The sequence below is a fragment of the Amblyomma maculatum genome, chromosome 2, assembly GCF_055883805.1.
Source record: "Amblyomma maculatum isolate TAMU_Amacu chromosome 2, ASM5588380v1, whole genome shotgun sequence".
NCBI classification, from domain to species: domain Eukaryota; kingdom Metazoa; phylum Arthropoda; class Arachnida; order Ixodida; family Ixodidae; genus Amblyomma; species Amblyomma maculatum.
The window spans coordinates 155,047,956-155,063,490 of record NC_139345.1 but is presented as its reverse complement, the minus strand read 5'-3'; the positions used below and the strand labels follow the sequence as shown (position 1 = coordinate 155,063,490).

The window sequence follows — 15,535 nt, the reverse complement described above, 5'->3', positions numbered from 1 at the left end:
CCTGGCGTTCTTTAGCGCCAACACGTATTCGCTGGAGGCTAATTTTTAGGCATTCCAACGAGCTTCACTCGATGAAAGCTTGGCTGACCTGTACAATCGCTTCTTTTTATTTGATAGTCGTCTTATGTGATTATTGTACCAAGGTGCATCCGGTTTTTGGGTTAAAGTGCGAATGGGAATGTACTTGTCGGTTAGGTAAGCAACCTTTTGAACGAACATCATCCAGTTATCTTCCACGGTACGTAGGTCAAAACCCCTGAGAAAGATATCAAGAAATGAACATAACTCGCTATTAATCGTGTCAAAGTCTGCGTTTTTGTAATTACGGATACTTACTGTTCTTTTGACATGTTTGGGTTGTGCGAAATGTAATTGAAAAAAAAGTAAAGAGTGGTCGCTCATTCCTGGCACGTGTGTGATGTTAGAAACTAAGTCGGCTGTGAAGTAAGAATGAGGTCGAGTGTATTTGCGACAGAGTGAGTGGTTCTCGTTGGATTAGTGACCAACTGTTCGAGAGAAAAAACCGCGCACATTTCTAAAAACTCTTTTGCTAGTGTGAAAGGTGGTTGCATTGTAGAGACGGGGTTGGACCAGATTATGTTTGGCATATTGAAGTCTCCGAGCAGAAGTAATGGACAGTTCGGGTAGCGAGACAAAACGATGTTGATTACATCATGTAATTCGTTAACGAAGTTCTGTATGTAGGTTGGAGGCCGATAACAAACCCCGATAATAACTTTCTTATGATTTAATGTGACGCATGCCCAAGCAGTTTCTAAAGAGGTGTTAATATGGATGCACTGCGAAGTGAAACGTTTCGTGATGGCAAGTAAAACACCTCCCCCTTGTCTCCCAACGCGATCGCAGCGATAGACGGAGAAAGTATTTGCGAGAAGAAAAAGCTCGTTGTCTCTAATCTCGGGACGCAACCAAGTTTCCGTTAAAACTAATATGTCAGCACTACACGTGTCGATGGCGGAGTTAAGACAGTCACGTTTGTTTATAATACTGCGGATGTTAGTAAAAAGAACGGATATGTGTGAAGACGAACGTCCACATCCCCTCGCGCGTTCCTACGAACTGCCCTGCGGCGAGCTGACAGAATCACCATCGACTGAGGCGGGTTTATGCACGTGCTCTTTAGCAGAGTTAGTGGGATGAATATCAACTGAGGGTGGTTGCTGCGTGTGCTCTTTAACGGTGTTAGATTCACAATCATACACGTAGTATTTCTTATTCATTAGTAGCTTGTTGTATCGCAGCTGAAACGGACCACCACCAGCTTCCCTTTTGGCATACTCTGTTAATTTCTTCCGAGCGTGACGTGTAGCGGGTGAATAATCTTCAGTGACCGTGATATCGTGCTCTTTTAGCTGTCTGCGGGCAGAAAGAACCATTTCTTTGACTTTGAAGCTCGAGAATTTAACAATTATTGGTCGCTGTTTGCCTGGCGAGTACTGCCCTAGGCGATGAGCGCGTTCGAAAGCTGTATCTGAAAGAGTGTCAAGCACATCAGCCAGAACAGTTTTTCTTTTTTCTTCTGACTCTGCCCACGATTCCCGACAGTCATCTATTCCATAAAAGATAAGGTTGCAACGTCTTGATTGATCTTCAAGATCGGTCAGCCGTGATTGCAAAGAGGCCGAATCAGTAGTTAATGATTTTACTGTGCTTTCGACGGTAGCCAAGACCTCATCGATTTGGTTGAGGGAGTTGGTTTTATCTTCCAGGTCATCCAGCCTTTTTTCGATAGCGCCCACTTTTGTTTCAATGCTCTTCTGACTGGCTTTGATAGCTTTTATGTCGGTGACCATGTCGGTCTGGCTCTTTGCTGCTTGTACGGATCGAGCTTGAAGATCCTTTAGAATGTGAAATATGACTTTCATCTGCTCAGATGGATCATCAGGCAAAGACGGTAGTTCAGCCAAGGACTGGGAGCGGGTCGGGGGACCAGGGTTCAACTCAATGTCACCCGAACACAATAGTAAAAAAGTCATTGAAAAACAATCAACAGCGATATCACACAGCACTCGTGGGCGCGGGAACAAAAGTAGGAAACGGTCGTCGCTCCTTCGAGCGTACATAGAAAAAACATTACACACCTGTAATGCGTAACAGCACGGAGCGTGAGACATGGTGTCGATGATGGCCCCGCGCCCACTGAAGGAACTGTCACGGAGGAAGCTTCTTATATCTTCGGTGGTAGTTGACGTCACAGTAAATTTGAATGATGCGCAGAAGATGGGAATCACGAACGGGTCGGTGCAGTTGACGGGGTGCAGGAGATAACGATGCGGCATAGGTGGCGTCCGGCTTGACGGGCAATCAGGCACATCGAGAGGAAAAGTTGCGTTGGACAGCAGGAAGAACGGCAGGAACACCTGTAATGCGTAACAGCACGGAGCGTGAGACATGGTGTCGATGATGGCCCCGCGCCCACTGAAGGAACTGTCACGGAGGAAGCTTCTTATATCTTCGGTGGTAGTTGACGTCACAGTAAATTTGAATGATGCGCAGAAGATGGGAATCACGAACGGGTCGGTGCAGTTGACGGGGTGCAGGAGATAACGATGCGGCATAGGTGGCGTCCGGCTAGACGGGCAATCAGGCACATCGAGAGGAAAAGTTGCGTTGGACAGCAGGAAGAACGGCAGGAACACCTGTAATGCGTAACAGCACGGAGCGTGAGACATGGTGTCGATGATGGCCCCGCGCCCACTCACCGCGCCCACTCAAATTGATAACCATTTCGAACACACCTTGCTGTCAGTCTTTGCTGGAAAACCAGCTAAAAATGAAAGGCTACGTAACACGCTAGTAACAAATTTTTCGCCAATGTACACGAGCAAAAAAACAAGAGAACCGTCAGCGGAGATACGCCGCGAGCGGGCTGGACCATGCATCGATGGATGCATGGATGGATAGAATATAGGAGCGTCCCCTTTGAAACGGGGGGGTAGCAGTAGCTATCATGCTCGCTTTTCTCCCTATATCCTATTTATTGATTTAGATTGGTTAACTAAACCATCATTTTATTTATTAAATTTTTGTTTCTACATTACTAACATTATGTCACTTCTCTGCTTTTAAGCCACCAATCGTCCAGTCATTTTTTGCTAGTTTCCACCGCCGGTTTATTCACCCGATCACTGGTATCTCTAAACCCCAGAGCTTCAGAAACAGTGATTGCGCCTATATCATCTTCCGGATGGATACCATTACATTCGAGTATAATATGGTCAATTGTTTCACTGGAGTTACCACATTCAGCACATGCGTCATCTCCATTGTTAAATTTCTTTTTGTAGCTGCGTGTTCTAAGGCACCCTCATCTAGATTCAAAAAGTAGGACACTGCCTCTTGAGTTATCAAAAAAATCTTCCTTCCTGATCTGCATTTTCCACTTTTTTGTGTAATTCCACACTCTGTTTCTTTTTCATCGAATTTACCCAATTTTTACCATCTGTGTTTTGCACTTGTTGCTTAATGCTCTTTACTTCTCCGTCCTTGTGACTAGCATATTTACTAGTTAGGTTCCTGGTTCTTTTCCTTCATTGTGAGTCAGCGCTTTTTAAGTACAGGTATTTAAATACTTTAGCTGCCCATCTGTTACTGTCCAGATTCCTCAGGCGTTCCTCATATAATATTTTACTCTGAGCTTCCCGTACTTCGAAAGATGCCCAGCCCATAGATGTATACCGCCTTATTTGTAGTTTTGCCATGGGTGCCTAGTGCTATTCGTCCAACGGATCTCTGATTTATTTTTAATGTCGACTGTACCTCTGATTTTAGGCACAAAACCGCATTTCCGAAAGTAAGTCCGGGAACCATAATTCCTTTCCGAATACCCCTCAAAACCTGATACTTATTGTATCCCAACAATGCCTTATGCCTCAATGTCACGGCATTCCTTCGCCATTTGGCCTTAAGTGATTTCTCAAGCTTTCCAATGTATGCCAATCCTTCGTTTCCCATACCCGCAGATATTGATATTCTGCTACTCTAGGTATTTCATGGCCTTGTATTTAAAGACCCTGATCAGTTGAGCCGTTGAAAATTATCAGACCCGACTTAACTGCGCTAAAACTGAAACCTAGAGCGTCCCCTTCGTCTCCGCAATACTTAACTAGAATTTGCAATTCTTCCAGACTCTCAGCTAGCAGCACAATATCGTCTGCATACATCAAACCGGGGAGGCGCTGCTCTACCGCCTTTCCACCTAATCTATATGACAGGTTAAAACATAGGTTACTGTCTTGAATCCTTCATTCCAGATTTATCATATAAAGCATTAACAGCACCGGTGATAGAGGACAGCCTTGTCTTAACCCTTTGCATACTTGGACATCTTCCGTGCTTCTTATTCCTTGCCACGTAATTTCTACTTTGTTATCCGGGTATATTTCCTGTAGGAACTCCATTATCTCATAACCGATACCTTTTTCTTTTAATATGTTCCACAGGAGGTCCCTGCTTGCGCTGTCGTATACGCCCCGTTTATGTCCAGGAAGGCCAAATACAAAAGTCTATTTTCCACTCTAGATATTTCGATGCATTGAGTAAGCAAGAACAGGCTATCATCTAAGCGCCTACCATTTCTAAAGTCGTTCTGAAGTTCTCCGAGTATTTTGTTACTTTCTACCCATGCTTGCACCTTTAATTTCACCGACTGAATGGCTAAACTGTACATAACAGATGTTATGGAAATCGGCCTGTAGGATTTTATGTGCATCCTTTCTCCTTTCCCTTTATAAATCAAATTCATTTTACTCTGCCGCCAGCTGTCCGGAATTTGCTTATTCGTTATGACTGTTTGCGGAGCTTTTCACAACGTTTCCTTACTTTTTGAACCGAGTTCATTAATCAGCTTGATCGGAATTCCATCTATTCCTGTAGATTGTTTTTAGGAATATTTTTTTCTGCCTTTTTCCAGTTTAGATTGGTCAGTTCTAAGCTGCTTTGTAAGCTGCTTTGTATTCCTCCTTTGCGGAGATTACCCTATCGTCACTCTTAAATGACTCGGCTATAACTGATGTAATGTAGTTCACCGCGTTGTCTCCATTTAAACAATTTCCCTCGTTATCTTGAATCCGATCCTACTTTCTTTGATTCTTCTTCCCTAGCCAGCTTATATGGTTCCAGAATTTTCTTGCTCCGCCTCTAGAGGCATCGTGTATGTCAGCCATCCAGCGATCGGTGGACTGCCTTATTTTACTTTGGACGAGGGCCTGCACCTCAAGTTTGTTTTGTCGACATGATTCCCATTTTAGGTCGATTTCCTCCTGAGAAGCCTGTGCTTTCTTTGCAATTCGGTGTTCCCTTGAAGCAGCCCGTCGTTGTTCAATAGATTCCCAGATTTCCTTATTCCACCAGCTCCGTGGCTTCCTCTTTCCATTCCAGCGGTTTGCTACTTTAACCTCCTTAATTTTCCTCCTTTTGCGTAGTTCTACCTGTTCATAATCCCAGTCTTCCATGGGGCTTTTTTCTATTGCTTCCTCTATGTCTGCTGCTATCTGCGCTATTTGATCGTCGTTAATTTTTTCCGTTAATTGGATCTCAAGAGACTTCTGATGCGCGTACAAGAAGAGAGTGAGAAGTTTGGGCTTAAACTGAACATTAAAAAGACGAAGATTATGGCGTCTTGCCCTATCAAGTCCTGGAGCATCAATGGACAAGAAGTGCAAGCTGTGACAGATTTTCTGTTCTTGGGCGCCAAGATTACCTCGGAAGGAGACTGCAGCCATGAAATTAGGAGACGCCTGCTTCTGGGAAAGAGAGCAATGGTTAGCCTTGACCGCCTAGTAAAGAGCAGAGACATTAGTCTGCCAACCAAGATCCGTATAACCCGTGCTATGGTCTTTCCAGTTGTGATGTATGGATGCGAGAATTGGACTGTGAAAGAGGCTGACCGCCGAAGAATTGACGCGTTTGAATTGTGGTGCTGGCGAAGACTCTTAAGAGTTCCTTGGACTGCCAGAAGATCAAATCAGTCGATATTGTCGACCATAAACCCTGACTGCTCATTGGAGGGTCAAATTCTAAAGTTAGAGCTCAGCTACTTTGGTCATTAGATGAGAAGAGAGGAGTCGCTGGAGAAAGATTTGATGTTGGGAAAGGTTGAGGGTCGTCGGAGAAGGGGTAGGTAGCGAACGCGATGGTTAGATGGCATTCTCGAGGCATTGCAGATGAAGCTATGTGATGTTAAGAAGATAGTGAGAGACCGGAAAGCGTGGCGTGACATGGTCCATGGGGTCACGAAGAGTCGGACACGACTGAACGCCTGAACTGAACTGAAGTTCCATTTCTCTTTTCATCAAGGCCCCCATCTGCAGACTAATACGTTTATGATCACTTCCCAGACTACACTCCCCTTCTTCGTCTATTTCCATTTCCTTCTATTTCCACCTTGCTATAAACTTCCTGCGACATTAAACAGTAGTCAATGGTCGTCTGCCTGTTGCGGAATTCCCACGTGATTTGGCCTTCACATTTTGTTTTTCTATTTTTATAACTAGATCGTGTCGCTCAAGGAAATCTAGCATTAGCTTCCCGTTACAATCCGTTCATCCATCCGGATCATCTATGTGGTCGTTCATGTCTCCCAGTAGATTAATATTGGCCCCATTTTCAAACTGGCTTATATCGTCACTGAGACATTCAACAAGATCCTTGTTTTCTTGCCTGCATTGATGTCCTGTTCTTAATAAACTACCCCTAGCCATGTCCTTATGCCGGCAATTTTCCCTGAAACCCAGATATGTTCTTTACAAGATGATTTAATTCTTTGCCAATTTGTTCCCTGGTGTATCAACATACCTACCCCTCTACCCTTTTTTTTTTTTGCGTTCTCGTTCTGTTGCAGCCTTCCCAGATGTAGCCTTCTATAAAAGGCGGATCTTCTAGATCCCTGAGATGAGTCTCGCAAAGTGCGTACACAGCTATTTTGTCATCCTTCAACTGCTGTTCTATCTCTAGCCATTTCGCTCTTTTTCTACCTTCTTGCATGTTTATGTAGCTGATCCTAGTGTTAAACTTCTTTTTTGTACTTTTCTTTCTCGACCTACTCTTTGCCATTTTGGGGGGCTCAGCCTCCTTATTACATTTTCTTCTGTTTCACTTCTAACTACCTCTGTACACGGAGTCCTCGCGGACCCCCTAAAAAAGGTACAGCCCTGCCTGCCAGGCACCAGCCGATCTCTGCTCCCGCCCTCTGTTAAAATGAATGCCATCTCGCTGAAAAGCCCTACCAAAACCTGCTTTATGCACCTCCCTTTTTACCTCAACCACTTCGGAACGCTTCTTCAAGCTTAACTTTCATATGTCCTGATTAACTGTCACCACGTCCTTTTCCAGCTTTCCGTTCAATCCTGGCACCTCTGGTACTGTGCATACAACTATCTGCGTTTGCTCTGCTATCTCCCTATCTCGTCAACTCCCTTAGCTAAACTTTCCACCACTCCTGCAGCGTCACCATTTAGGACATCGTTTAGCCCCGCGGCTACTATTACCATACTGCGCTCTGCGGAATTCTTCAACAGCCTATTTTTACTCTCTTTCAGCACTGGCCTCATTGTGCTCCCTGGGAAGGTTCCAACTAACACTTTCTTATCACCCTTTACACGTTCTAAGATATATCGCTTGCACCTGCTTATGTTACGCATGGGCGCGCACTGCCGCCTGGTTGCGCCTGGAGGAACTGACAAACTTACAACATTTGGCTGGGGCGCGCGCTGATTGGAACTATCGGAGAGAACCACGCGCGCGAGGGTGATCTCGGAGGCCATGGTTATGGCTATGATCTATAGTAGAATATCCTTTACTAAACCCGACCTGATCGTTTGGTTAGTTGAAGTCTAATGCCTCGATTCTATTAGCGATAGCCATAGTAAATACTTTGTGCATAATGGGTAGTAGGCTGATTGGCATATAAGTTTTCAAGTTCTTTGCGTCCCCTTTTTTATGGAGTAATATATGGATAGCTTTTTCAAAGATTTTTTTTTGAATTTAGGTCCTGAGTCATTGATAATGCAGGGTGGCTAGTTTTTCTAGCATGATATTCCCACCGTCCTTCAATAAGTTTCCAGACCCTTTGCAGCTGCCTTCCCCCTTTTCACAGGTTCTAAAGCTTTCTTCATTCTTCGTTACTAGCAGAACATCTGATGGTACTGCACTGCCATTCTCTTTATTGTCTTGATTACTTTGTATATTGTATACTTCAGTCAGAACTTCTCGGGTAATATGTTCACAATTATGTCTTGCTAATATGAGAAAACTTTGTGGGACTGATCTTTGCCCATTCATTCCGCTGCACTAATTATTGCCTAAATATTAATGGCTTATTTTTGTGATAAAAGCAAAAAGAAAAAAGAAATTTGACTGAATATAAACCGCTCTTCTTACTCTCTAATTTGCTTTTCTAAACAAAGATAAACTGCTAAAATTGTATATTACTGCTCTGCAAGTTGTGGGGCTATAAACTCTGTTAACTTATTCTGTTGCATAGACCACATGATTACGCCTATAATATAGCTTCCGAAAATTGCTGTTCCGCCAGTAGGGGGTCATGTAGCATTGAGATGAAGCCGACGTAATATTTACGAAAGAGGTCCTTTATGAACACAGATTTAGTAAATAAAGTTGACAAAGGCAGAAAAAGAAAGTAACGCAATGTCAGGATGAAATCGGCTTCACCCGTTTTGATTACTTCCTTCACTGAGGGGGCACACAACTAAACGAACATTGGCGTAGTGGGTAAGCAGGCAAGGCAATAGGCTCCATAGGTAATAGAAGACAGTAAACCACAAAGTGTAATCGAACCAAGGCAGTGAGAGCTGTAAGAGTCGACTTCAGTTTCAGCTCAAGAAAGGTTTAAAAATATAATAGGGCACAGTCAGTGGTTATTCTTATTGTTTGCTACCTAATCAAGTGACAGCAAAGAGCAGCTCCTTAATTTCGGCGGAAGTGCAGAGCTTCATAAAACCTAAGTATTCCAGTCACTGGACGAAAAAGCAGGCTTTGAGGTATCCGCCCTCCCATAAATTGATTGTTGTTTTTGCAGTAAAAACAATGCTCACTGTTAGATCTTTATATGCGTTACTTATTATTTGTATACCAAGCACATTACAATGTTTCTGAATATAACTGGCCATATTAGCCAGATAGCACTGTATTATGCAGATCGCGGAGTGCACAAGAGGGTCAATGCACAATTAGGACAAGTGCCTGCAAAGTGTGCCAAGGCATTTCAAAGGAGAGCAGCACATAGGAGCTCGTCTTTCCTGATTTTTTTTTTTAAGAAAGGTTGTTCTTAAAAATGGCAAATTTCAGCCTGTTCATTTCTGATGGATAATGCTCTAAAGTTGCATTTGCATGCACTTTGGTAATGCTATAGTTTTGTTTTAAATATGCTGCTATTGCATACGAGGCAATTGAGGCTAACTTAGAATGTATTTTGTGCACTCTGCTCCACCTACAATTTTGATAAGTGGAGTTTTTATGGGGGATTAATGACCTCAAATACATCATGATAATTGTGCAGCTGTATATACTTGTTTACATATTTAGGCGTAAGGCACCAAATAAGCATGAATAAAATTTTCTGCTTACGTGAACTGCCTCGTAACCTGAAAATTGTTTACTTCTGCCGTGCTTCATGGGTAGACAATGAACCTGTGGCCAGCCAGTAAGTTATTCTGAAACTAAAATGTCTTTCTTTCCACACTGACTTGGTAGTATAAGAGAATGCCCCCCCCCCCCCCCCCCCCCCCTGTATTACAGGGTGCTGCTCCCCGCGGCACTGGAAAACCTAGACATTGTAGCCGCCACGACTTCACGGCTGGAAGGTCTCGGGAAACAGTGGCTCATGGGGTGGTGCAGTCGAAGATTTTGCTGCAAAAGAAGCCTTACAAGATGGCCACTGTTCACAGCAACATGCCGTCTCATCCAGAAAGAGGCGGCCAAAATAATCTGCAAAACAGCGGGAGTGCATATATTAGTGTTATTTTTTCTTAATATTTACAAGTGGAAGAAAAGGACAACCACAGAGAACAAAAAGTGATGAAGCGTTACCATTATCCTTTCAAATATACCACACATTAACCAGTCATGCACCAGTATGCGGAAAACACATGTATAACAAAACCTTCTTATTTGGTGATCGCACGCAGCCGTACTTAGCATGAAAACTCCTAAACTATACCCCTCAGATGACATCGAGTCATTTCTGGTTTTGTTTTGAATATGGCACCAAACCACTGGTGAAGCCTCATTCTAAAGCCCATACTGGGAGTTAGATGAAAGATTACAGTTAACATTGTAATGCAGGTATATAAAGAAAGGCCTACAATGTACAATATGAAGCAGTGTGGCTAAAGACCATTTTCATGTCAGGGCTTGCTGTCAGTGCTCCATCATAGGCGACACCAATTTATAGATTTTAGTGTATTCATGCCACTAAGTGGTTCAGAACGCTCATGTCACAGATATGGACATCTTCGGCCACATTGCGCATTTAAACTGGAGCGTACAGACTAATAAATAAACAGTTGATTGAACATATAATATAAAAGATGTAAGAAATTTGGCCATTACGTATCTGAGATCTCGAACCTTAAAAAAATGTACTTGTTTTTTTCGTAGTGCTAAGCATACTACTTACCATATGTAGACTTAGCTTTCACGGGGCAAGCAACAGCCATACCCTTCTTCGCTCTGGGGTTCTTTATTTTTCATTTAAACCGGCGTTCAGCCTTGATGGCCTGTCCTTTTACTGGCATATTCTCTTTAAAATGGAGTACTGCCAGCTGGGCTTTATGACAGACAGTCTGACAGTTCTTCAAATGTAAACTTTCGGCAGGTCTCATTCACTACCTACCATGCACGCATGCCCTCAGATGAGAAACATATAGACTTTGGTGCAAGCCTATTTACCCTCTGTGAAAGGCCTGCAAGCTGTAAGTGTATGCGTTGGGCGCCAGTTCCCTAACAGAGACGGGGCGCCATGACAACTTCGACAAACCTGTTGTGTGCAGGTGTCCCGGTGTTAAAAAAATTCTAGATAAGCCTTCTTCAGATGGCACCACAATGAAGTGCAATTGCATAATTTTAGCTTCGTATAGTCTTCATAATTATGAATATGGTTGTATATGCATTGAGGTAACAAATCGCTTGGGAACGGTTGACCACTAGTTGAAATCCGGCCCCTCAGCTGTTTGCAAAACTTTAAATTTATGCATTCTGCAAGTCATGCTTGAATACAAGGACATACACTCAACATGAAAGGCACAGTGAGGGGTCTGGAAAAACATATTTTGATTTCAAAGAGCTACATACGGATTTGGAACAAGCCATTGAATATATTCAAGATCATCATGGGCACAACATTTTCAGAGCCCTGGGTGATCTGCGTGCATATCTGTGACGTGCCGTCTCATGCTTTTCCACGTGTCTCGTAGCATATTGATGTTGCCATAGATCACGGCGGCACAACACTTAAAGCGACTGCTGGCTGGCTGGATCCAAAGTTACAGTATGCTGCTGCAGCTCGTTTTGCATGAGCAGCCAGCTTTTTTTCATGCCTTGAGCCAAGGTGCACAATAAACGAAGATTAATCAGGTATACATACGTTATTATTATTTGCTGTAGGGAATGCATAGGGAGGGTCGCCGCCTAGGTGATAAAACGACAAATTATTTTAGACATACTTCTGCAATTAGTCGGATAGAAAATCTAAATCGGTGTCCCTAGCGGTAGCCTGCATGTATCAGTGTCTGTATGGCAAGGCATATCCCTCATCATCATTTATGTCATGCAACCAAAAAAAAAAAGCACAAGCAATACCTTTGCTCCTCCTCATGCCTTTACCTTCTGACCCTCCTTTCGCTGCTATACTTCCTAACAGATTGTTCTCCTTATGGTTAAATTCAACGCAATGCCACAAAATTTATTGTATTATACTGCCGCATTTTACAAAACATGATGGAGGAAGTCATTTTATACTCAGTTTTACCTTTTGAGATGTGCCAAGCATCAAATAGTGTGTGATGGTAGGCATCTTCGTCTGCATGTACTTCGGCCGTATTTCGGCCGTGCTCAACAAGACGTTCTAACTCGGCATCAGCCATCCTAGGGGTGAAGCGTTATGCAGTGCTAGGACAAAACACTAAAAAAAAGTTGTGCCTTCTCCTCTCTCTCTTGGTTGGCCAGTCCTGTTCCCGGACGCCAATTATGCAACAACCCCCCCCCCCGCCTTTACGGTCAAGAGAGGCGCGATCCCCCTTACGGTTACCCGTCATCCCTCTTTTAGGGTTGAGAAAACATTTAAAAGTTAGGCCGGTTAATTCGTGAAGTACCGTCTTTGCCAAAAGTAACCATGCTTCATGGTGTCCTTCTCAACAGTGTTTGGAGCCCTTGATCTATTTCAAAAGGAAAAAATTATATTTACAGATACGAGTGATGGGCTTTTTTCCGCACAGGTGATTAATAATTTGGCATTTCCTGTAAAACGCTTATCTACAGGGCTAAGGAGCAAATCGGGCAGCCTGGTTACTTTTGGCAAAGACGGTGTCGGTGACTGATTGAGGAATAAGTTAAAAAAGCTTACATGCTTTTACAAACAATTGAATGTTTATAATTAGTAGTCAAAATACTCTGCCTAAGAATAATATAGCACAATAAAAAATAAAATGCCACGGCACGATATTGATAAAAGACGACTAATTAACTGGCAAGAGAAAAACCCGACAATGAACAAAACGCTGCAATAAACAAAGGCTACGAAGATATCAAAGCAAGTATTCTACATATAATGAGTATGGGCAACGATTACATAGAAGACGCAGAAAAAAAAATATGACTAAGTGAGGTAAAGGTCAACAAAAAGCGAAAAAAAGCAATGTTCGATTAAACAGTATTCTGTGGCGGAATAAAATTTTCACGCCTTTCTTGTTAGTTGAGGCATCGAAGGCTGGGTTGCCCGGTATAGGCAGCCGTATTGGTCAGGAGAAATGTGCGGCCCGAAGAAACACAATACGTTTTACCACAGTGGCCGCGAGAGAGGCCCAAAAGACTGAATCTTCCCAGAGCGCACTGGCGCGGGCGTGCTGCTGTATGCGTATTTATGCTCTCGGCTGCCTACGCAGTGCCCGCGTCAAGGACGTGCGGTCGCTGCCCCATCGGCGTGTTGAAGCCTGCTCAGAGGAGCAGCGAGGTCCAGTGAGTGTTGCTATATATTGAGGCAGCTAGTGGCAATATATATATATATATATATATATATATATATATATATATATAAGATGAGGTAGGGGCGCACAAACGAAAACAAAGGTTTATTTCGTTTGTGCACCCCTACCTCATCTTATACATATTTCTGAATCCTGGAAGAGTTTTATGAAACATATATATATATATATATATATATATATATATATATATATATATATATATATATATATATATATATATATATATATATATATATATATATATATATATATAAATATATATATGAGCAGATAAATGAAGGAGAAATGAGGGTGCTCGCTATAATACATGTAGGAAAAAAATAACAGTCGGCGAGGCGAAGGAAAGCATTGGGGATTGTACTTTGTCTTTTTTTCATTTTTACTTCGGCAATCACATAAATGAGCAATGTAATCTGTTTAAGGGAAAGATAATTAAACACAAAGTAGAAGGAAAAACAACGTTCCGATGGTCGGAATCGAACCCACGACCTCCGAATATCACGTCCGGTGCTCCAACTGAGCTACATCGGCCGCTGTCCCACCTGCCACTTTCTTGGGTATAATTGTTGTCTGTTTACGAACCTCGAGAGTTTTCACCAGTGCCACCCTCAACCATAGCGGCAGACGTGGAACGTCCTGTGCTACCTCCAGCGTCGCGTAGCACGTGATCAAGAGCGAGAGCGAAAGCTGTGCTAGAACCGTCTTACGTTACCTATGGCTACTAATATATATATATATATATATATATATATATATATATATATATATATATATATATATATATATATATGCAGATAAATGAAGGGGAAATGAGGGTGCTCGTTATAATACATGAAGGAAAGAAGCCAACAGTCGGCGAGGCCAAGGAAAGCATTGGGGATTATGTTTTATGTCTTTTTTTTTGTTAATTTTTACTTGGATAATCACAGAAATGAGTAATGCAATCTGCTTAGGGGAAAGAGAATTAAACACAACGTAGAAGAAAAAACAACGTGCCGATGGTGGGGACCGAACCCACGACCTCCGAATATCGCGTCCGGTGCTCTTCCAACTGAGCTACATCGGCCGCTGTCCCCCCTGCTACTTGTTTGGGTATTTATGTTGTCTGTATACGAACCTTGAGAGTGTTCACCAGCGCCGCCCTCAACTATAGCGGCGGACGTGGAACGTCCTGTGTTACCGCCAGCGTCACGTAGAACGTGATCAAGAGCGAGGGCGAAAGCTGTGCTAGAACCCTCTTACGCTACCTATGGCTTCAAGACTGCCAGAACCGAGACCCCCGTAAGCTACAAGCAGATAAATGAAGGGGAAATGAGGGTGCTCGTTATAATACATGAAGGAAAGAAGCCAACAGTCGGCGAGGCCAAGGAAAGCATTGGGGATTATGTTTTATGTCTTTTTTTTGTTAATTTTTTCTTGGATAATCACAGAAATGAGTAATGCAATCTGCTTAGGGGAAAGAGAATTAAACACAAAGTAGAAGAAAAAACAACGTGCCGATGGTGGGGACCGAACCCACGACCTCCGAATATCGCGTCCGGTGCTCTTCCAACTGAGCTACATCGGCCGCTGTCCCCCCTGCTACTTGTTTGGGTATTTATGTTGTCTGTATACGAACCTTGAGAGTGTTCACTAGCGCCGCCCTCAACTATAGCGGCGGACGTGGAACGTCCTGTGTTACCGCCAGCGTCACGTAGAACGTGATCAAGAGCGAGGGCGAAAGCTGTGCTAGAACCCTCTTACGCTACCTATGGCTTCAAGACTGCCAGAACCGAGACCCCCGTAAGCTACAAGCAGATAAATGAAGGGGAAATGAGGGTGCACGTTATAATACATGAAGGAAAGAAGCCAACAGTCGGCGAGGCCAAGGAAAGCATTGGGGATTATGTTTTATGTCTTTTTTTTGTTAATTTTTACTTGGATAATCACAGAAATGAGTAATGCATTCTGCTTAGGGGAAAGATAATTAAACACAAAGTAGAAGAAAAAACAACGTGCCGATAGGGGGGACAGAACCCACGACCTCCGAATATCGCGTCCGGTACTCTTCCAACTGAGCTACATCGGCCGCTGTCCCCCCTGCTACTTGTTTGGGTATTTATGTTGTCTGTATACGAACCTTGAGAGTGTTCACCAGCGCCGCCCTCAACTATAGCGGCGGACGTGGAACGTCCTGTGTTACCACCAGCGTCACGTAGAACGTGATCAAGAGCGAGGGCGAAAGCTGTGCTAGAAGCTTCTTACGCTACCTATGGCTTCAAGACTGCCAGAACCGAGACCCCCGTAAGCTACAA

The 15,535-nt window shown here is 43.3% G+C and overlaps 1 protein-coding gene across 1 annotated transcript; it reads right to left on the bottom strand.

Moving 5' to 3' along the window:
• Positions 1-980: 980 nt before the first annotated feature.
• LOC146200220 (uncharacterized) lies at positions 981-2,693 on the bottom strand. Its single transcript, XM_084592299.1, has one exon. It carries the CDS (start codon positions 2,691-2,693, stop codon positions 1,074-1,076), a length of 1,620 nt encoding a protein of 539 aa, XP_084448425.1. The 3' UTR covers positions 981-1,073.
• Between the last annotated feature and the right edge of the window lie 12,842 nt (positions 2,694-15,535).